The sequence below is a fragment of the Panulirus ornatus genome, chromosome 18 (genome assembly GCF_036320965.1).
Source record: "Panulirus ornatus isolate Po-2019 chromosome 18, ASM3632096v1, whole genome shotgun sequence".
Taxonomy (NCBI): domain Eukaryota; kingdom Metazoa; phylum Arthropoda; class Malacostraca; order Decapoda; family Palinuridae; genus Panulirus; species Panulirus ornatus.
In genome coordinates this window covers 57,792,314-57,816,270 of record NC_092241.1, presented here as the reverse complement: position 1 = coordinate 57,816,270, position 23,957 = coordinate 57,792,314, and the positions used below count along the sequence as shown (strand labels likewise).

The 23,957-nt window shown below is 39.5% G+C and overlaps 1 protein-coding gene and 1 long non-coding RNA gene across 2 annotated transcripts in view; one reads left to right on the top strand and one right to left on the bottom strand.

Annotated features, from left to right (window-relative positions):
• LOC139755155 (uncharacterized) overlaps positions 1-10,636 on the top strand; it is a 36,212-nt gene extending 25,576 nt beyond the window's left edge. The window contains exon 3 of the long non-coding RNA XR_011714055.1: positions 10,499-10,636. This is a non-coding gene — a long non-coding RNA (uncharacterized lncRNA). The remainder of the gene's footprint in view (positions 1-10,498) is intronic.
• Positions 5,276-23,957, bottom strand: part of LOC139755153 (uncharacterized) — an 87,652-nt gene continuing 68,970 nt past the window's right edge. The window contains 6 exon segments of the mRNA XM_071673307.1: positions 5,276-10,739; positions 13,465-13,667; positions 15,745-15,920; positions 18,795-18,928; positions 20,120-20,231; positions 23,323-23,511. Coding sequence (XP_071529408.1) covers positions 10,528-10,739; positions 13,465-13,667; positions 15,745-15,920; positions 18,795-18,928; positions 20,120-20,231; positions 23,323-23,511 — 1,026 coding nt within the window. The 3' untranslated portion in view covers positions 5,276-10,527.

Here is a 23,957-nt window from a genome sequence, read left to right as displayed (position 1 = left end):
AAAAATATAAACTATAACACACACACACACACACACACACAAATAAATAATGATATATTACCCCTGGAAGTGAGAACACTATACATGAATTTTCGGAGATAAATTCCACAACGAACAATATTCAATGATGCATAATTAAATTTAAGCATTTTGCCGATGACTGAGCTTAACTAAAATGGTCGTTTGTGGTAATGTCTTATAAGATGGTGATTCTAACGAAAATTTGTTTGTAGACATTATCATAAATGACCAATTAGATTCAATCTTCGGCAAGATATTATCGAGTATAATGTCACCCATTCCAGACTGTTCTGCCAGATTACGTTACGTACTGCTGCTTTGTAAGTTACATTACTCTGTTGGTGGTGGGAAGGTTTAACCCAAAAGGTCCAGGCAAGCCCCCCATGGCAGACGGATTATAGCTGGGTTTATGGTGCTTCTAACGCACTGTCAGTATCATTATATCATTCCCTCATCTCCTTAAAGACTTGATGGCCTTAGGATGACGCAGGCATGACGCCAGATCACAAAACATCTTTATATTTTCATAAAATAGTGAAAACGTCACACACTCACCTTAACCAAACATCAACTCACGACACTGACGCCCAAACGTAAACATTGTTATGATTCTTCTAACTAAACAAACCTTAATATGGATAATAAGTTGAAAAATAAATTGTAGCTATTAGTACTGCACTGACTTCTCAAAATCAGTTATTTCTTAGCAAAGCTGTTGATAAAGTTCTTAGTCTGTTCATTAACGGAGAGTTAAAAAAGAAAAACGTGTGACGTCACAGTGCTTGCAAATCAAGTTTGTCAACCATGTTATTTGCTTGAAAATTTCTTACTGTAAATAATGTAATGGATAAGATAAATGTTGTAGTGTGCTAATGTTAAGATATTTACAACTTTTGTAAGGTCAAAAAGGAATGACAAAGATGAGGGTGGGAGTAGTACACTACCCTGTCATTTTGGTTTAATTATTGCCAGTAAAATATTTTGATATCAATTTCTTGAAAACTACGAAACAGTTTGTCTTTTAAAAGTAATATTTCGAAAAATTATCTGATCTGACATTGTAAAAAGATATTACGCAATGGGAACTATACAACGTGTTACAATCTCCTCCCCATATTTTTCACTCACGTAATGGGATTAACCTTGTAAATAATAATGATAATAATAGAAGGTTTATTACCATGAAAGTTATACATAGTTAAATAATAAAATATCTTGCTTCACAATAACATATTACATGGGTAAGTTATACCAAAATGATTAAATATGGCGTTATTGGTGCCCGGTGGCAGATAGAATAGGAAAGGTGGAAGGAGTCATGTCGTCTTGCAATCCTGTTATTTAGCAAAGTTGTCCTTAAGAAGGTAAATTTTGTGTTGTCATTCATGTATTGTTCTTAGAGGATTTTAAGAAGTAACAGATAATTCTTAAAATACTACTTCTAAGAAAAGGGATTTGTTTTTAAATAAATTACGACGAGATTTTAGTTAAAGTCTGAGTTAGGAAGTTGTAATCTTGGTCGGTTGTTTGAGCTTAATGCCTGTCAACTGCCAGGGTCGTTAAAGCCGCGTAGTAATCACCGCAGGAGACACGATGGTTATGAACGAGTCGTGTAAGGTAACGTACTCTTAACTGTTATGTAAAAGATGACGCGACTATGTTTGTTGACTGAATGCCATGTGGTCATGTGAGGGCACAGGATTACGTCGATAGAGTTCCTTATTAACTATGTATATATGTACACTGTAAGGAGCTTCGGGGAAATACAAGTCGTAATTATAACTACTGTGACATCCTGTCATCCAGACTAATACGTGATGGTAGTTATACAGTGAACGTTTTCATAATAAAGGCCTGACATCGATGAAGACTTTGTTCTGTGACTGGCGCTTGTGACATTAAAAAGTTGAAGCTGTCATCATCAGCGAGAAAGTCTCAACATATACGCACTTCACAGACCTGTCTTCAGCATTATCAAGGACCCCCTAAAGGACATCAATTCTCAGCTCCACCAGCACAACGTGTCTGATCCTCCTTCAGCAGGTCCAGCCATTATCAATAAAATAATTTTATCTCTTTTTACTGACATCAGTTCAGTACTGTACCCAGTCCTGCAAATATCAAACATTTGGAGCTTGTCAGGAAACTTCGACAGAACTGTTCATCATCAGTTCCCCCCATATCTTGAACATGTCACTCCTTTACATGTACAACCAATTCTTCAAGTGCCGCTTCATAATCGACAGGGATGCAGCAGTCAGTATTCTGCCACCCCCTGAAGTCAAACTTCCTTTCATTCCCCATTGGGGCATTTTTGTGGCCAATAGCACAGATATGGACAGCACATCCTCACAGCAAACTTTGGTTTCCAGGAAGAGCTAAGGGTGATTTTCCTAGTATGATGTGAAGGAGCCATTCCTGGGATTCGTCTTCTTCCGGTACCACAGATACATCATGGATTTTGCAAGTGATCAACTCCTGTCTCTCACCACCACTCCACCCACGATCTCATCTCAAGTTGCTAGACTGTCTTCAGCCTTGCCAGCACTCAGTGTCCTGCTAATGGATTTTACTAACTTCATTCACCTCATTCCTGATGCCCCTCCTGTTAGCACTGCAACTTATTACACACCTCAGGACCTCCCATTTCCACCTAGCCTCAATGCTTTCAAGGACGAGTTTGGTAGATATTTAAAACTGACATTATCCATCCATGTTAAGGCTGCTGGACCTTACTTTCCTACATGGTTCTCAAGTCATCACCCTACAGTATCACCTATGTGGAAATTACTAAACCCTCACCAACAACACTCACCTAGATTGATGCATTATCCCAAATCTCCAGAACTTCACCCACAGCCTCTCAATGTAGTTTATGTATTCAGCCATACTTCTGGGTAGGCTACTGATACCCCCAAGACTGCCATCACTTGCCCTCCCCCTCTGTCTATTCAAGTTTGCTGGCATGTCCTTTGTGGTCTGGAATATGGCCCAAATATTCCTGTGGTTCATTGATCCAGCTCTCTAAGGTCTTCCTTCCTACTCAGTCTACCTTGACACCCAACTGGGACCCACAACTCCCACGGAACACCTACAGTGATCCTTGCCAGCTTCCAGGTGAACCCTGACAAATGTATATTTAACATAACCATCATTACCTTGCTTAGACACCAGGTCTTGGTAGAAAGCACACTACTGCTAGAGATGGTTAAAGCCTTCAAGGAGTTTTGTTTGAGAATTCCTTTGGTTCATCAGCTTTTATCGTTTCCTTCATTGCTGTTTGGACATCCAACTTTTCAGTGGCCTTCTAAAGGAACTGAAGAACACTTGTGCCCCAGTCAAGTATAGCAAGTAGTAGGCATGTTATCATATGTACTATTGCCGAGTAATCAGGAGGGATGCATTACTGGACTCTACCTTTGGTATAGCTATATTGCTGGGAGTACATATTTGTCAAAGAACTTATTCCAATTGAATCTAAATTTCTGAGGTACTGGAAGTAGTGCAGCCTCAAACTGCAGGAACCTTTACAATGGTCCTGAGTAACACCAGGACTTTTTCATAGAAATTGGTCCTGTGGTAATTAGAAATACATATATAAATTGGGAGGGATAGTAACAGTGAAGCAGTAGCTAGTACTGAAGTGGCTGTCTTGTTCTTTTCCCTGGCCTAGGTTATCTTATCTAACTCACCCATATGTAGGTTGCTGGAACTCATTTCACAGCTCACTATCTCGTACATCTAGCAGCATATATCTGATGCCCATTCCCTCCTGGAACTCCTTCAAGGTGGCCATGGCAAAAGAGCCTCCATAACTAGTGACCTCAAGTGGCACTTCTTAGCCATTAGTGCTTCACCCTTAACAGGCCACTTGTGGAGGACAACTTTAGCAATGTCCCAAAGGTACCTACGTATGTTCCAATGGATTACTTCTACCTAATGTTCTTTCTATCTATCTATATCTCTGGTGCCAATTGAAACTTCCTCAAAGAGGTGGCCAGAGCAAAAGTCTTCATAACTGGTGTGCTCCAGTGCTGCTTCTTAGCCTTTACTGCCTCATCCTTAACAGGCCACTGGCAGAGGGCAACTCTAATGCAGTTTTTTCAGAGGCTTCTACTGACTGTTTCTAATTAATACAACTTCTACCAATGTTTCTACCTACTGCTTCTGCCTAATGCTCTTGTCCAGTGTTCCTACCTCCTATTTCTATCTATTGTTATTAAGTGTTGTGTGTACGAAGAGACTGTATGTTTTGAACAGAATGCCAGCAGTCCATATGTGGGTGAGGCAGATAAAAAAGACAGCTAACTGGGTCAGAGTAGTACAATTTGACAACCACTGGAGTGCTGGCTCACTACACAGCTGTCACTATTCCTCTCAGTACTCAAGCAGGTAGTGACAGTGATATACCTCCCTGGTTGGTGGCTGCTTACCATCTACTACATACCTACTCTTTCACATCAGACATAGAGATGTGGAACAAACTTATATCAGCCCAGCACTGAATTGGAACAACTCCAATGGTTGAGGGCTAAACTACTAAACTAATGCTGGGGCTCACCACACTTTCATTAAGTTTGCATGTAAACCTGACTCTTTCTTTGGCTCTAACATTCATATTTAACCAACTAAGACCTAAACGGCCCATCTCCAGACACCTATTGGGAGTAAGATTTGTTTAATATAGGTTGGTTAAAATGCTTTTGTGCCCTACAGGAGTTTAAAGGACTGTAGAAACAAGGAAATAATGGAATATTTCACCAGAGTTACATTCTTTCTCCATGGAAAAGCACAAAAGCTTATTTGAATCAATTAGCAAAGAGAAAGTGCAAATGTGATACAATTAAAGTATCATAAGGCATTTGAAAACCAAAAAAAATTAATTTCATCCATGATATCACCTACATAACGAAGTGTATGAGTGCCAATAACAGTACTAGTTCAACTCTACCTGATAAGCTCTTCCTTAGAGCTAAACTATCTTTCCTTCCACATGTTATCAGAAGTTTTATAAATTTTAATTGGTGACATTTTGTAGGTGTTGTGCACACAATAACTTTGCTGCAAAACCATTTGTGATAATTGCATGCCTATTAGGTATAATATTATCCTAACAAGGTCATAAGGTGGATGAAAAGAAGCTGCATTTACAGTGAGCCTATAGCGCTATGTTCATCTAACACATACTGGAACAAGAGGACTGTCTAAGTCTTGACAAAAAGACAACAGCTCAAAGCCAATGAAAACCATCTCAGAATTTTATAATTATCTTTATTATGCACATAATGCTTTCACAATAATCTTCAAATGCCTGTGTTTTCCAGCATCGTATAACAGAAACCCTTCGGTCAAGTCAAGCAACAGAATGCTCGTCATTTTCTACCCAAGCTTTAACTGCTGCACATTTGCTTATTTCGGCATAACAACTTATGTTTTGTTTGTCACAGGAAGAAGTCAACAATGAACAATATATCTGTATATATCTAAATATTTACACATTATACATATTTCTGGATATATACACACACTTAATGTACAAACTATAATTTAATTATAAAATCACAGGACTTGTTTCATGGGGCCCCTGCACCTTCAGGGTTGTGCTATAATCAGTAAAGGAAAGAAAGGACTCCTTTAGAGTTAGAAGTTATATGATGAGACTAATCCTTTCTGCTGCCAATGGTGATACGACCTTGTCAGAGTTGACTTTACTAACAGCATAATCAAATGCAGGTGAAGTCCAGTAATGAGTGTACACACTATATAAATCTACTACTTTATAAATCTACTACTATATGTGAAACACCTGGGGTAAACCATGTAAGACGTCACAGTGGGACGCATGATCAACTATATGACAAAAAAAAAATAATTTTCCTGTGTTTTTTGGCACATGTAGCAAGGTTGATTCCTGTGGGACATGGTAGTGCCAGGAATGGATAAGGGCAAGCAAGTATGAATATGTACATGTGTATATATGTATATGGTTGTGTATGTGTATGCATATGTTGATATGTATATGTATATTTATGTGTGTATGTGGGCATTTATGTATATATATGTATACATATGTATATGTATATATATGTATCCCTGGGGATAGGGGATTAAGAATACTTCCCACGTATTCCCTGCGTGTCGTAGGAGGCGACTAAAAGGGGAGGGAGCGGGGGGCTGGAAATCCTCCCCTCTCGTTTTTTTTTTTTCCCCCAAAAGAAGGAACAGAGTGGGCCAGTTGAGGATATTCCAAAAAAGGCCCAGTCCTCTGTTCTTAGCGCTACCTCGGGAAATGGCGAATAGTTTAAAAGAAAGAAAGAAAGATGTATACAGGAGAGGAGGGGCCATTCTTTGTCTGTTTCCTGGCGCTACCTCACTGATGCAGGAAGCAGCGATTGTGTGTAAAAAGAATAATATATATATATATATATATATATATATATATATATATATATATATATATATATATATATATATATATATATATCTTTTCTTTCAAACTATTCGCCATTTCCCGCATTAGCGAGGTAGCGTTAAGAACAGAGGACTGGGCCTTTGAGGGAATACCCTCACCTGGCCCAATTCTCTGTTCCTTCTTTTGGAAAATTAAAAAAAAAAAAAAAAAAACGAGAGGGGAGGATTTCCAGCCCCCCGCTCCCTCCCCTTTTAGTCGCCTTCTACGACACGCAGGGAATACGTGGGAAGTATTCTTTCTCCCCTATCCCCAGGGAATTTATATATATATATATATATATATATATATATATATATATATATATATATATATATATATATATATATTTTTTTTTTTTTTTTGCTTTGTCGCTGTCTCCCGCGTTTGCGAGGTAGCGCAAGGAAACAGACGAAAGAAATGGCCCAACCCACCCCCATACACATGTATATACATACGTCCACACACGCAAATATACATACCTACACAGCTTTCCATGGTTTACCCCAGACGCTTCACATGCCTTGATTCAATCCACTGACAGCACGTCAACCCTGGTATACCACATCGCTCCAATTCACTCTATTCCTTGCCCTCCTTTCACCCTCCTGCATGTTCAGGCCCCGATCACACAAAATCTTTTTCACTCCATCTTTCCACCTCCAATTTGGTCTCCCTCTTCTCCTCGTTCCCTCCACCTCCGACACATATATTCTCTTGGTCAATCTTTCCTCACTCATTCTCTCCATGTGCCCGAACCATTTCAAAACACCCTCTTCTGCTCTCTCAACCACGCTCTTTTTATTTCCACACATCTCTCTTACCCTTACGTTACTTACTCGATCAAACCACCTCACACCACATATTGTCCTCAAACATCTCATTTCCAGCACATCCATCCTCCTGCGCACAACTCTATCCATAGCCCACGTCTCGCAACCATACAACATTGTTGGAACCACTATTCCTTCAAACATACCCATTTTTGCTTTCCGAGATAATGTTCTCGACTTCCACACATTCTTCAAGGCTCCCAGAATTTTTGCCCCCTCCCCCACCCTATGATCCACTTCCGCTTCCATGGTTCCATCCGCTGCCAGATCCACTCCCAGATATCTAAAACACTTCACTTCCTCCAGTTTTTCTCCATTCAAACTCACCTCCCAATTGACTTGACCCTCAACCCTACTGTACCTAATAACCTTGCTCTTATTCACATTTACTCTTAACTTTCTTCTTTCACACACTTTACCAAACTCAGTCACCAGCTTCTGCAGTTTCTCACATGAATCAGCCACCAGCGCTGTATCATCATCGAACAACAACTGACTCACTTCCCATGCTCTCTCATCCCCAACAGACTTCATACTTGCCCCTCTTTCCAAAACTCTTGCATTCACCTCCCTAACAACCCCATCCATAAACAAATTAAACAACCATGGAGACATCACACACCCCTGCCGCAGACCTACATTCACTGAGAACCAATCACTTTCCTCTCTTCCTACACGTACACATGCCTTACATCCTCGATAAAAACTTTTCACTGCTTCTAACAACTTGTCTCCCACACCATATATTCTTAATGCCTTCCACAGAGCATCTCTATCAACTCTATCATATGCCTTCTCCAGATCCATAGATGCTACATACAAATCCATTTGCTTTTCTAAGTATTTCTCACATACATTCTTCAAAGCAAACACCTGATCCACACATCCTCTACCACTTCTGAAACCACACTGCTCTTCCCCAATCTGATGCTCTGTACATGCCTTCACCCTCTCAATCAATATCCTCCCATATAATTTACCAGGAATACTCAACAAACTTATACCTCTGAAATTTGAGCACTCACTCTTATCCCCTTTGCCTTTGTACAATGGCACTATGCACGCATTCCGCCAATCCTCAGGCACCTCACCATGAGTCATTCATACATTAAATAACCTTACCAACCAGTCAACAATACAGTCACCCCCTTTTTTAATAAATTCCACTGCAATACCATCCAAACCTGCTGCCTTGCCGGCTTTCATCTTCCGCAAAGCTTTTACTACCTCTTCTCTGTCTACCAAATCATCTTCCCTAACCCTCTCACTTTGCACACCACCTCGACCAAAACACCCTATATCTGCCACTCTATCATCAAACACATTCAACAAACCTTCAAAATACTCACTCCATCTCCTTCTCACATCACCACTACTTGTTATCACCTCCCCATTTATATATATATTTTTTTTTCATACATATTCGCCATTTCCCGCATTAGTGAGATAGCATTAAAACAGAGGACTGAGCCTCAGAGAGAACATCCTCACTTGGCCCCCTTCTCTGTTCCTTCTTTTGGAAAAAGTAAAACAGGAGGGGAGAGTTTCCAGCTCCCCGCTCCCTTCCCTTTCAGTCGCCTTCTATGACACACACAGGGAATACGTGGGAAATATTCTTTCTCCTCTGTCCCTAAGGATAATATATATATATATTTATTATTTTTTTATTATTATACTTTGTTGCTGTCTCCCGCGTTAGTGAGGTAGAGCAAGGAAACAGACGAAAGAATGGCCCAACCCACCCACATACACATGTATATAAATATACGTCCACACACAGCACATATACATACCTATACATCTCAACATATACATATATATACACACACAGACATATATATATATATATATATATATATATAGGAGTGAACATGACAGCAGAAAGAACCATGGGAAATGAAGTGAGCCATAGGGTGGGTGAGGTGGTAAAGGTCCTAGACACACAGAAATGTGTGGAGGGAGAGGTCACTACCTGTGAGGATAAAATAGGGAATGTATGATGGTACAGTAGTCCAAAAGATAATGTGTGGTGTAAGAAGGATTTACTGAATACGAAATGAAACTGTAAGAGAGAGGTGTGGTAGTAAGAGTATGTATGGGGGCTGAAGATTGTATGGTGAAATGGTTTGGACAAATGGAGAGGATATACTTATCAGAAGTGAAGGGAGAGACCTAAATGGAAGGGTGGAGTGAAAGAAGCTTTGAGAGTTTTGAACCTGAACATGCAGGTGGGTGTGAGGTGTGCAAGGGATAGAACAGAAGTGATGTGGTATACAGGAAGTGATTGGCTGTCAGCAGACTGAACCAAATCATATGGAGTAGGCAGGGGAACCATGGAAATGTCTGTGATGCCTGGTTGTGGATGGCATCTCTGGTTTCAGTGCATTATACATGATACCTAGAAAGTGGATATGAGCAAATGAGGTTATTTCTTCATCTGTTCCTGGTGCTACCTCTCTAATAGGAAACTGCAATTATGTATGACAAAATAAACATGCATACATCAGAAATCAATGACACATTTCTTTACACTTCATAATACAATACTGACTCAAATATTGTATCAAAAGTTAAATAACACCATAAAATTGCACTGATAATTTCTCTTATTGTTAACTTAAGGTCCTGCATGATCTCATATAGTTGGCCAGTGTTGAATCCCTAATTACTATCCATATCTCTTACTTTTTCAGACAGAACAATAGCTCACATAAATCTTCCTTTAACTAACACCCCCTCTATAAATATTTATACATAGTCAATTATACATTGAACAGCATCAGCACACGAAGACAAATAAGCTGCAAAACCCTGGGGAAGGACCTTCATTCATATTCATCCCTAGGGTCATACAGTAACATTTTGCCATAAAAATGCACTTAAAGGGCCACCATGAAAAGTCCAATGGTAGGTATCTTTTTTGTCACATTTACAACAATTCTAGATTAAATATATTACATTTGTTTCAACCATTTTGTAAGGGTTGTATTTTGTCTCCAAAACTCAAACCAGTTTTTTCTTTTCAAGAACACGAGAGTATGAGGTTTCATGATCCCATTTGGAAGAATTGTCCAGTCAAACTCTCAAGTTTCACATGGCAGTAATTCATTTTAAAAGATCTCCAAAGCAGAGCATTCCCCCCCACCTCTTTGTCTATCCTTAATGCCATTCATAACATCAAACCACTTTCTTGCAGGTCTCAGTACATCTGTCATGGGCACGAATTTACTTGGTAGCATTCTTAAGTGAGGGTTTTCTGGCACTCTTGATGCTGTTCCGGACACTGCTGGCCCTGGCAAATGTTGCCCGCAGCTTCTGAGACTCCTGGATCTGAACAGAGGACTCATGTGGCTCCCACCGCTCACTCAGAGCTTTCAAGAAGTCCACTGCTGTCTTGTCCAAGGCACGTGTCCTCAAGGCCTCCAGTGGCTTGTACGCTGAAGAGAGAAAAGTATAATGCTGAAACTGGTGAGTGTTACTGGGAGGTACTGGTAATTGATAGGTATTCATATTACTGCGAGAAATTGGTGATTTGGGGATGCTATTGATTCTTAAAGGTGGTGATACTAAGTGATGATTTTCAGAAATGGTGATGTTGGAATACTTGTGATTCTTAGAGATGGTTATGATACTAAGAGATACTAAAGATTCTCTGATATATTGATGATACTGTGAGATGCTGGTGATTTCAAATGGAGATGATCATAAAGACATTGGTGATACTGGGACACACTGATGATATGTGAATAAGGTAAGTAAGATTCTGACGAATGAGTCTTTGAGATGGCAATGATATTGGGAGGTACAAATGATTATTAGGAATGGTGGTGATACTAGGAACGATAATTCTTCATTATCTACTTTCCCTCTAACTTTTCATGTTCATGTTACTATAACAGCATGTTTGAGACTGTTTCTGTCTGCAGTGACTGTTTCAAACTGATCCAACTTTAATTCTTCTCTCACTTTCTCATTGAGCCATGGTTCTATCATGTTAATCAGGACTTGGGTTCAGTGATGTGGATTATATTGATTCTTAAGTTCTCAGTTAATAGATTCTGTATATTTACATATATCATCTTCCAAGGCTTCACAGTTCCTTTACTTGTCCTCTACTGGTTTTTGGACTTTGTATACTCATTCAATGTGTTGTTTAATACCTCAGTTAGTGGTACATTATTCTGGATTTTCTATAGTTCCTTCTTTGTGTCAACCATGATGGGTGTCTCCACTGCTGTTTTATTCCCATTTCTACCAAAACTTTCCTGATTGGGTTTTCCAATGAAAAAAAAAAAGGATTCCCCTGGTTTGATGTGTTTCTATAATCAGCATTTTCTGACCAATTATCGTTCTGATTCCTATTCCCTCTTGGTCCCCAGTTTTGATTAATCCTACATTTTTCATATTCTTGCCAATACTGGTTAATGCCCTCATTCCGTTTTGGTGTTCTGTTCGATGCTGACGTGTAGTTTCAATATTCATACTCTGGCCGTTCATTCTTTCGTTCTGGTGATGGTGATACACCTCAACTTATCTATTTCCTTCACCTGTTTTCAAGGCTATGTTAATTCTAGCAATTCTTTCTTTGGTATTGGATTTCATTATACAATCTTCATCTCTATTCAAAACTTTTTGTACATCTATGATCATGTCTCTGTAGACCTTCAATTTTTCTTCCTTTAACTTCTGCTGTCGCCAATTTTGGTTCTTGTATTTTCTATATGATCCATTGTTATTGGATGCTTAAAGCTCATTTTTCGAAATTCATGGTAATTCATGTAAAAGAAGCATATTCTGTTTGGTCTAGTATTTGCAGGTGCATATACTTACATTCTTCTCCCTTTTTGCAGATGTGATATTTGTTATATCTGTAGCAAATTATTGTGTAAGTTTATTCACTTTCTTCCAAATTATTTACCTCCCTCTTTCATGTCACCAAGAAATTTAAACAAATGTGCTAACATAAACATTTTTGGGTGATTATATTAATATTTATCAAAGCAACTGTATCTGCCTCTTAAGTACTATTTGCATATAATACTGTCTTCTGTATTATCTGATGATGTCTTTGTTTTTCTGCATTCTTTTTTTCCTGTCATCCTTTGACTTTCATCTTGTAGTTCTGTTTCTGACATAACTATAATTTTCATCAGCAGTTATATTTTGTCTTTTATTTGACTCACCCCATTTTTTTTCCATATTTCAGTTGACTATGTTCATCTTCATTTACTGTGTCATTATTAACACTTTTGTCTTTCTCATCTGTAGTTTTATTGTCTTTCACTTGCTTTATTTACAGCAAAAGTGAGTACCTACCTACATGTATAGAAGTATCTATAACAAGATTTTGCCAATGCTCATTGCTCATCTTGCCCATTGGATAATGCTGTTCTCAATAATCACTCCTCTAATCACTGCATGTCTTGCTTGTTGTATGCTATTTTTCCTCAGTTACTTTTTTGGCAAAGTCATCTATTTGAGTTTCATCCAGTATTGGCTTCAAAAATAAGTTTAATCTTCTCTGGAATATTTTTGTAGTAACTCTGTGTATATTTCTAAGTTATTCCAGTATGGCATCAAATAAGCATTCCAGTTTCTTTGCCTAGAGACAGAGTAGAATTAGGTGTAGTAACAGTGCTTTAATGATTGTTATTGAGTCTTTACCACAAGTGGGAAGAGTCATATAGGTATGATGACCACAGAATAAGTGAAGGTGAAGTGTCTTACAGCGAGATGACTACAGAATGATTATGGTCCAACAGATGGGACGAACACATCCTGACCAAAAGGTCCTATATGTATGATGACTGCAGGATAGCTGAGGGGACTTACAGTTATGACAACCGGAAGATGACTGAGGGGTTTTATTGGAATGAGCAGAAAATGATGATGACAGTTCTACACATGTGATGATCACAAGATGACTGAAGGGTCCTACAGCTGTGATGACCACAAGATGACTGAAGAGTCCTAAAGGTGTGATGATCCCAGGATAGGTCAAGAGTGTGATAACCAAAAGAAGGCTGATCCTACAAGTGTTATAAACACAGGAGGGCTGAGGGGTCCTACTGGAGTGACAACCACAAAATGAAGAAAGGGTGCTACAAGTGTGATGACTGTAGGATGGGTGAAGGGCCCTATAGGAGCATTACTATGACTTACAGGTAAGCATCCAGGGTCTGGTAAGGGGCAAGCGTGAGTGTTGGATGCGGTGAATGTTGGCTTGGGAGACACGGGGCACATTAGCCAGGGGCAGGACAGCCTCATAGTGGACAATGCTGCTGCCAAGGATGCGCGGCGTACGCACCTGCAGAGTGAGAATCCCACCTTGTTCTCCTTCTCTGTGGTCCTCTAACACAGCTGGGCTGCATAACAATGGTAGTAATGTGGATAAGATTGGTGATGGAGAAATAAAGAATTTTGGGGCTCATCCCCTCAAAAGAAAGGCATGAGTAAAATGTAGAAATCTCAATTTCTTCTAAAATTAATTTCATATAAACAGAAGTTTTGGAAAGAGGGGCAAGTATGAAGTCTGTTGGGGATGAGAGAGCTTGGGAAGTGAGTCAGTTGTTGTTCGCTGATGATACAGCGCTGGTGGCTGATTCATGTGAGAAACTGCAGAAGCTGGTGACTGAGTTTGGTAAAGTGTGTGAAAGAAGAAAGTTAAGAGTAAATGTGAATAAGAGCAAGGTTATTAGGTACAGTAGGGTTGAGGGTCAATTCAATTGGGAGGTGAGTTTGACTGGAGAAAAACTGGAGGAAGTGAAGTGTTTTAGATATCTGGGAGTGGATCTGGCAGTGGATGGAACCATGGAAGCGGAAGTGGATCATAGGGTGGGGGAGGGGGCGAAAATTCTGGGAGCCTTGAAGAATGTGTGGAAGTCGAGAACATTATCTCGGAAAGCAAAAATGGGTATGTTTGAAGGAATAGTGGTTCCAACAATGTTGTATGGTTGCGAGGCGTGGACTATGGATAGAGTTGTGCGCAGGAGGATGGATGTGCTGGAAATGAGATGTTTGAGGACAATGTGTGGTGTGAGGTGGTTTGATCGAGTAAGTAACGTAAGGGTAAGAGAGATGTGTGGAAATAAAAAGAGCGTGGTTGAGAGAGCAGAAGAGGGTGTTTTGAAATGGTTTGGTCACATGGAGAGAATGAGTGAGGAAAGATTGACCAAGAGGATATATGTATCGGAGGTGGAGGGAACGAGGAGAAGAGGGAGACCAAATTGGAGGTGGAAAGATGGAGTGAAAAAGATTTTGTGTGATCGGGGCCTGAACATGCAGGAGGGTGAAAGGAGGGCAAAGAATAGAGTGAATTGGAGCGATGTGGTATACCGGGGTTGACGTGCTGTCAGTGGATTGAATCAAGGCATGTGTATGGGGGTGGGTCGGGCCATTTCTTTCGTCTGTTTCCTTGCGCTACCTCGCAAACGCAGGAGACAGCGGAAAAAAAAAAAAAAAAAAAAAACAGAAGAGGACTGACTCTGCAGAAAAATGAAAAATAGTCTAGGATGAAAATAGGCACAAAAAAGAATATGTCAGTGTATGAGAAGTACAGCAACAGGTACGATATAACTCTGAGTATGAGGGAGCAGCACTGAAGTACCTTCAACAATTTCTTTGTACACAGCCATATGGCCTGATAATATCGTACACTACTCATGGCTATTACCACAACATGTAACAAACTTTCAACCAAAATAATCCCTCTTCAGCATCCATATACTCTTGATGGTCTGTCTAACTTGTGTTCTCTAAACCTAACTCCTTGAGTATAACAGTATGACCCTTTAGCATGATGGTACAACCTTTGCGTATGATGTCCCTGGCCTTTAAGACCACGTCACCATGCTCTAGGAGTGTACTGTTGTACTCGAGAGTTTTCCACTATGCTTGAGGGGTCAAATATATTCTTTTATTAGTCATTCACTGTTGTTTCAACTATAATGCTACTACTCTTCATAATTTATAAATTTACTTAGTTAACCATACCATGAAAGTGTGACCAAAAGCCCAGTTCTCAAAAAACAAAAAAAAATCTATCTACCTATATTTCTGATGCCCATTCCATATGGGTACTCCCTCAAGGGGGTGGCCACAACAAAAGTCTCCATAATTGATGAACCCCAGTGCTGCTTCTTAGCCTTTAGTGTCTCACCCTTAACAGGCCAGTGGCAGAGGGCAACTCCAGCAGTGTATTCAAAGGCTTTTAACTCATGTTCCCACCAAACTACTATTACCTAATGGGTTCAGCTCTCAGTCATACATCTCTCTCTTAAACTTCTATTCCTTAGTATTTCAACACAAATTAAAATTGGATGTTAGGTCATGAAATCAATTGGATCTAACAGATGCTCCCATATACAACATATAATCTCAATATCAGAACATCACATCTAAGATCAATTGTTTCCACAACCCAAGGAACACTGCCATACTTACAACTCAAAGGTCTCATTGAAGACGGCAGGGTCACTCTTGATCAGATGGGTCTTGCGGGGCTCAGAAGTCGGGAACCAGTGGTGGGGTTCAACACGTACCTTGACAAGCACACCCCCTGATTGTGTACCGGGACCTTGCACTACAAACACCCGCAATCCTGCATCAGTGAACCCCACCTGTCCATAATGAAAATGTAACCAACAAAATCAATATTTAAACAAACGATCGTTCCATAGCCAAGCGCCAAGAAGTCAGTACTATAGGTTGTAAGCCTGGAAACTTTCAGAAAAATCATGAAAATACAGTACACATGATTGGAACTAAGGCTTAAGTTAAGAAACTTTGCATAGACAATAATTTTGTTGAATAAATAAGATACATCTGAATCTGATTCTGTTTTTAAGCTATTTTACCTCTCTGACTATGTATACTAAAAGTTGAGACAACAGACTCATGAATAAAGCCTGATGAATATAGTAAGGAATACCTGAGGGCAAAGGTGGGTTAGAATCAAAAGGCAGATGAAGTTAATCCTGCAACATATGTTATCTGTTTACACAAGTCTGATATTTAATGAGGACACAACCAGTGATGAAGCCTTAATATCTGCAGAGACAGGGGACAGGGCTGACAGAACATTACTTGTGTATCACCTGAGGGTTGTAGAAGGCAACAAAAGGTGAAAGTAGGAGGCTTGAAATCTTTCCCCCTTTCTTAACACATTTTACAAGGATTAGAAGAAACCAAACAAGTTTTCCTTAAAGGCTCACTTGCATGATCCTCATAAAGACAAGAAAGGCAAGCATGTACAGCATTGAAAAAAAGTCACATATATATACAATATATCATTATTATGAGGGACAATCCCAGGACACCTTTTATGGAGTTCCTGCAGTCTTAAGGCTGCATTATTCATGGACAGGAAAATGATGGATTCTTGGAGAAAGAAGGGCCTTGATAAAACTGTGCATGTTGCCTTGTTTTATGCAACTGATGCATTCTAAAAAATGGTGCATAACACAAAATTACATAAAGAACTCATACTCGCATGTAAAAAAAATAGGGATATGTTGCAAAATCACTGTGCCCCACCCAGATGCACTTTTACCGATCAATCATACCAATTTCATGCATGAAGTGTAAACAATAAACACCTAACTCAAATAAAACACAGTAGTTATAAAACAGAATGCATTAAGATACAACTAATGAAAATTCAAATGCATACACAAGTAGGGAGAGCGAGAAAGAGAGTACCCCCTTACCTACAAGTACCTAGGATGAGATTTTGCTAGAACTGCAGGGCTAGTACGTGGTGCTCACTGCAAGTCTTGCTAGATTAATAATACTGTTCTTCTCTGTTGTCATCTGCATTTCATATGTATCTATTCTTAGTTCATCTGGGATCGATTTCAATCACATAAAGTATAATAAACAGTGTTCCAGTTTTCTGGCTAAGCTTTCAATTTATATTTTTTTATTATTATACTTTGTCGCTGTCTCCCGCGTTTGCGTTTTTTTTTTTTTTTATACTTTGTCGCTGTCTCCCGCGTTTGCGAGGTAGCGCAAGGAAACAGACGAAAGAAATGGCCCAACCCCCCCCCCCATACACATGTATATACATACGTCCACACACGCAAATATACATACCTACACAGCCTTCCATGGTTTTCCCCAGACGCTTCACATGCCCTGATTCAATCCACTGACAGCACGTCAACCCCGGTATACCACATCGCTCCAATTCACTCTATTCCTTGCCCTCCTTTCACCCTCCTGCATGTTCAGGCCCCAATCACACAAAATCTTTTTCACTCCATCTTTCCACCTCCAATTTGGTCTCCCTCTTCTCCTCGTTCCCTCCACCTCCGACACATATATCCTCTTGGTCAATCTTTCCTCACTCATTCTCTCCATGTGCCCAAACCACTTCAAAACACCCTCCTCTGCTCTCTCAACCACGCTCTTTTTATTTCCACACATCTCTCTTACCCTTACGTTACTCACTCGATCAAACCACCTCACACCACACATTGTCCTCAAACATCTCATTTCCAGCACATCCATCCTCCTGCGCACAACTCTATCCATAGCCCACGCCTCACAACCATACAACATTGTTGGAACCACTATTCCTTCAAACATACCCATTTTTGCTTTCCGAGATAATGTTCTCGACTTCCACACATTCTTCAAGGCCCCCAGAATTTTCGCCCCCTCCCCCACCCTATGATCCACTTCCGCTTCCATGGTTCCATCCGCTGCCAGATCCACTCCCAGATATCTAAAACACTTCACTTCCTCCAGTTTTTCTCCATTCAAACTCACCTCCCAATTGACTTGACCCTCAACCCTACTGTATAATCCATGATTTTCTTGGTTTGAATAACTCTGCATTTTCCTCAGCGAGAGGCTTTATGATCTATGATCCTACCCTGTGAGACAGTGGGGATTCCTGGGAAGGAAGTTCTGCATTTTCTGACATAACAGACACTCTGATCTTAGAAGGAAATATTTAGCAAAATATCCTCTAGTTGATACATGAATATGAAATTTACTCCTACCATAATCAAACAAAAAACATCCATTTCATAAGTTTAGACCAAATCTTTTCCTAAATTTGTAACACAAAGATGCTGTGCCTGCAAAATCCCAAAGCCCACTTTCTGATCACTGATATTCTCTTAACTGGTGAAACCTTTTCAGACAAACCCCTTTTTACAATGTAACAACAGGTATGATATATAAGAATTTGAATTGCACAACACATTCTGTGAACAAATCCCCCAACTAAATGAATGAAAGAAGTATAAGCCTTATACGATGCAAAGTCTCCACCATCTTCACCAACAAATGAAATTGACATATTGATGATGACTGGTGGTAATTTTCGGCATATGTGATAGTGTGACTGTTAGAGATATTTTAAGGAAAAAAATGTGTCATATCCCAGAAAGCACATGTATATATATAAATCATAATAAAGAACATGACTAAAGATCTTGCTGCAGGGAAAGTGGTAACATGAAGGACTGTAACTCAGAACTCACATTGACAACGAGGACACGGGCAGCATTGGGTCCCTCCCGGAGCTGCTCCTGGTACCGTTCATGGTAGAACTGTGACACAAGTTCTGGTGTTGTGGCTCCAAGGATTTTCAACTTGGCCTGGACCGAATCATACTCTGGTACAGGATGGGCATTGTGGTTAGTGTAGAAGTTGACAATGGGATAAAGAGCTGCCTCCCAAAATTAAAAGAGAGCATACCTAGTATTATGGAAGAAGTCATATTTTTTTTATAAACTACAGCCTGAAGTATGAATTTCAGCTAAGCTTTGGCACTATGAATAGTTATGATTCTCTTGGGAAGGGTTAGGTACTGGCACTGTGACTAGTTATGATTCCTTCTGCAATGCTTAGGTAATCTTTTTACTGAGATAGTGGAGACTACTGTTATAAATCTATTTTAAAAGGATCTGGGAACATGACTAGTGTTATGATTCTTGTGACTAAAGTATGCTTTAGCAATAAGACAAGTGTTACTATTCTTCAACTTGGCAAAGACAATATGACTAACACTGATTCTAAGAAGTGTGTTTTGATCAGACTGTGGCAGACTAGTGCTATAATCTGGCTTAGGCACACTAGTCTAATTCTTTTGATGAGAATAAGGTGATGACACAGATATAATGGGATGAGACAGGGGTACAGGATTAGAAGTAGAATTCAAAGTTGAGGAAAAGGATTATAAGGTACGACAAAAAAGTGGCCTTATCATTTGGAGAGTTAATGATACTGTAGATTGATTAGGTCAGAAAAGAGGAGAAAAGACTGAATTACAGAAGTTGTTGGAGATGTTTTTGGTTAATCAAAAAGACTTGTCAGTAGAAGTCAAGTTAGTAAACTTTATGAAAGAGCACTTGACTTTATGAAGAACAGCTTTGCAGTGATCCTGAGCAGAAATGAAAGCAGAGTGGGTTTCAGGGGAAGAGGATGGTTTCATGGCCGGTCTTATTATTCATTTTTCTGAGCCCTGACTATGGCACTATTACTAAGTAAGGCAACCAAACTCCTGTTATGACTCTCTAATAGGCCATGCCAATCAGTGTTACCGGTATTAAGCACAAGGTTTGCAGAAGTGAACTGTCCAGCCCATTTTGTAGATTCTGAAGGAAAATTTGTTGCTCTAAACTAATATATGAAATAAAGATCAACCTACAATAATAATAAGCCTTGCTATAGAGGAATTGTTGCTGGCTGTATGATTGAAAAAATGCAGTACTGTATAAATTCAAATTTCAAAAAGAAAAAAATCCTGGAGCTTTAAATGACAACCAAGAGTACAGAGGGTGACAATAACCCTTTTCTTACCTACCTTTGCTGATGTCCTCTTGGAGCTGAAGACCAACACCTTCTTCATCGGTCAGAAAGTTGAAGATGTCAGCTAGCACCCGCCTTAGGCAGCGAAGGGCTTCACGATAGTCCCCCTGCACCAAAACTTCTTGTCAGTACAAAAATAGTAAACACTTTCCATTTCACAATCTGTCCAAAGTTTAACTGATGGCATATGTAAAGTATGAAAGTCATAAGAGTAACAATGTCTTCCACAAGCAACAGCACACATCCTGTGTATTGTAAAATGAGATCAGTATGGATGGAAATTCATGCAAGCTAAGCAACTCTGGTATGGATAGGGATGTTTACACAATGAGTTTTGCGACTCTGTTTCAAGGCTGCCCACAAGCCTAAGTGGCTACCATGACAGCAATACATGACATTTTCTCCCTACTGTTAGTCATCATTCAGCCATGTCAGAGACAGCACATTCTTGTGAATTTTCTGAGAAAGAAATCAAGTGGCTATGAGCTAGATTTAAAGGACCAGGAACATGATCTTGAATTACTTCAGAATGGTTTGTCACTGTATCATAAGCAAAGTGTTCCTAAAATAATGTAATAATATAACATAATGAAAGGCTTCTATACTTTAAATATCATGAAATATATCCCAGTATGTTTCCTTTGGCTGGTAGATAACCATTTATCAAAATGCACATTATCAGAGTCTTAAAAAAAAAAAAATTCATACACATTCGCCATTTCCCGCATTAGCAAGGAAGCATCAAGAACAGATGGCTGAGCCTTAAAGGAAAAAAGTCTTCACCTGGCCCCTTTCTCTGTTCCTTCTTTTGGAAAAGTAAAACAGGAGGCGAGGATTTCCAGCCCCCTGCTCCCACCCCCCTTTTAGTTACCTTCTACAACACACAGGGAATACATGGGCAGTAATCCTCCTCCCCAATCCCCTGGGATTTAACCGTTTTATTAATTTATATTTATCATACTTGATCACCGTTTCCCGGGTCAGCAAGGTAGCGCCAGGAAACAGACGAAGAATGGCCCATCCACTCATATACACATACATATACATAAAAGACATACATGTACATATCAACATACACATATACATACACATATACAGACATATACATATATACACATGTACATATTCATACTTGCTTACCTTCATCCATTCCTGGCGCTACCCCGCCCCACAGGAAACAGCATCCCTACCCCCTGCTTCAGCGAGGTAGCATCAGGAAAACGGACAAAAAAAGGTCACATTCATTCACACTCAGTCTCAAACCTTTCCATGATTTACCCCAAACGTATCATGAGCTCTTGGTGCTCTACGTAAATGACTTGCCAGAAGGACTAAACTCATACTTGAATATGTTTACATGTGATGCTAAGGTAATGAAAGAAGAAAAAAATTATAAAGACTGAATCACCTTGCAATGGGACTTTGGAAATCTCCAGAATTGGTCCAATACATGGCAGCTGAAGTTCAAACAAGTAAATGCAAAGCAACATTTATGGGACACCATGAGAAAGAGGCTTCATTATGAATCTAATCAAGAAAGAATATGAGCTACAAGAGAGATCTAACCTGTAACCATAAATGCACCTCAGGAGATCCGCAAAGGAGACAAACTGTCTATCAGCAAAAAGTAAAAGAATATTCAAATACATGGATGAGGAAATGTTCAGCAAGTAAATCACAATGCATAAAAGACCTAAATAAAAATAAGCTTCTCTAGTTTGGTCATCTCACAAAGGACTAACAAAGAGGGTCCAGAGGAGAGCAACAAACATGTTACCTACAATAAGAGTTGAGTTATGGGGAGAGGTTAGAAGCCATAAATTAAGTAAGAGGAGATATCACAACCCTCAAGTTTATAAACCAATGTGATGACATAAATAGTAAATAGTCCTTCATTTGAGTGAGAAACTGCTGAAGCTGGTGCGTGAATTCTTGAGTGTGTAAAAGGAGAAGTTTGAGAGTAAATATGGTTAAAATCATTGTTTTTAGGTTTAGTAGTGCAGTATAGAGGCAGTAAGTGGGAACATTAGGTAGGAACCTCTGCAAACACTGGGCTAGACTTGGCCTCTGCCAGTGTCCTGTAAAGGGTGAGGCACTAAAGGCTAAGAAGCTGCACTAGAGTTCACTAGTTATGGAGACTATTGCCATAGCCATCCCTTAAGGGAGTTCCAGTTGAAAACAGGAATCAGATAGATAGATAGTCCTTCATAAAATGCAAAAACAGCAACCCGAGGCCATAATATGAATCTAAGCAAGAATCTTTTTAGAAAAGATACAAAGAAAAGTTGTACTTTTAAAGTATCAATGTAATGGCTAAATGGAATAGAAGAAATTGTGAATGCTGACAGTAAAGAAAAATTTAAAAGCTGCTTGACAGAAGAGAAAATTTTTGAAAATTGCCCTAAAAATGAAGAATTCCCTCCCCATACTGTACAAATAGGGAATTCTAATTATGGAATTATACACTTAAAAACTAGACAGCAAGTTATACTTGCATGAGATCAGCTCATATAGTTCTTTGTAAGGGTAAGAGGAAGATGTGATAATGCAAAGGGAATGGTTGAAAAAGCTGAAGTGGGTGTCCTGAAATGGTTTGTAGACATGGAGAGAATGAGTGACGAGAGGCTGACAAAGAAGGTATATGCATCAGAAGTGGGGGGGAAAAGGAGAAGGGGTTGACCACATTGGAGATGGAAGGATGGAGTGGAAATGGCTTTAGTGCTCAAGGTTTGAACATGCCAAAGTAAACTGGAGTAATGTGGTATCCAGCCAGAGGGTAATGTATTGCATATAGACTGAACCCAGGTACTTGATGCAGTCAGGGGACACCACAGAATGGTCTGTAGGGCCTGGATGTGTTTATGCGGTTATGGTTTCCATGCATTACACATGACACCCACAGAGTGGATGTGAGCGAATGAGGCCATTTCATTGACAGTTGCTGGTAGTACCTTGCTCATGCAGAAACAATTATGAAGAAAAAAAAAGCTAACATAGTAGCCCAAGGATTTAACATGTTGGTAAGTTTAAACCGTACACAAACATCTTATGTCATCATCCTTTTGAAGCAGTGAACAAAGCTAAATTCACATGTTTGCATACAAAGTTTGCTTCTATAAGATTAATTTACACTTTATAACTTTATCAATATCCAGCAGAAGACAGAATCAAACTCAAGAGTTAGAATGACCATCAAACCTGGATATAGTTGTCCATGAGGTTGGTGGCATGTTGGAAGAGCCTGAGCCATAGCTGGTGCAGGAGAGGTTCAGCGAAGTACAGCCGGTCTTCCACAGGCTGCATCATCACCTGCAGGCTTTCCACCACAAACTCTGAGTTCCCTTGACTTATTCCCTTAGTCAGAATCTGCTCCAGGCGTGGGAGGCACTGCAATGGTGGGGAAGGATTTAACATCTTACAGCATCGCAACCTTACAGCAACAAACAGGCACTACTGAAGCAAGGCCTCCTGCATACTGAAGCTAGGCCTACTGCATCATCATGCTTTACTTGGTCACATGATGGACAATTTGTCCACATGATATACCATTCTGATCATACTAATATATTATAACTGGCATTACAGAGGAAAGTAGTGAAAGAGAGAGAAGACGAGAAGCGAAGAGAAAAGACACATGTTATTGGTAAAAGAGAGTGATGTGGCATTGTGCCTAGAAAACTGTTTCAGTGATTATCATATTCAAGTAAGAAATTGTGCAGTAAATGAGGAAAGTGTACATAACACTGAGAATAACATATACATTTAAATACTGCATAAACAACATGTAATTAAAGAGTGAAATATCTAAAAATTAAGTAAATAAGATGTAGAAA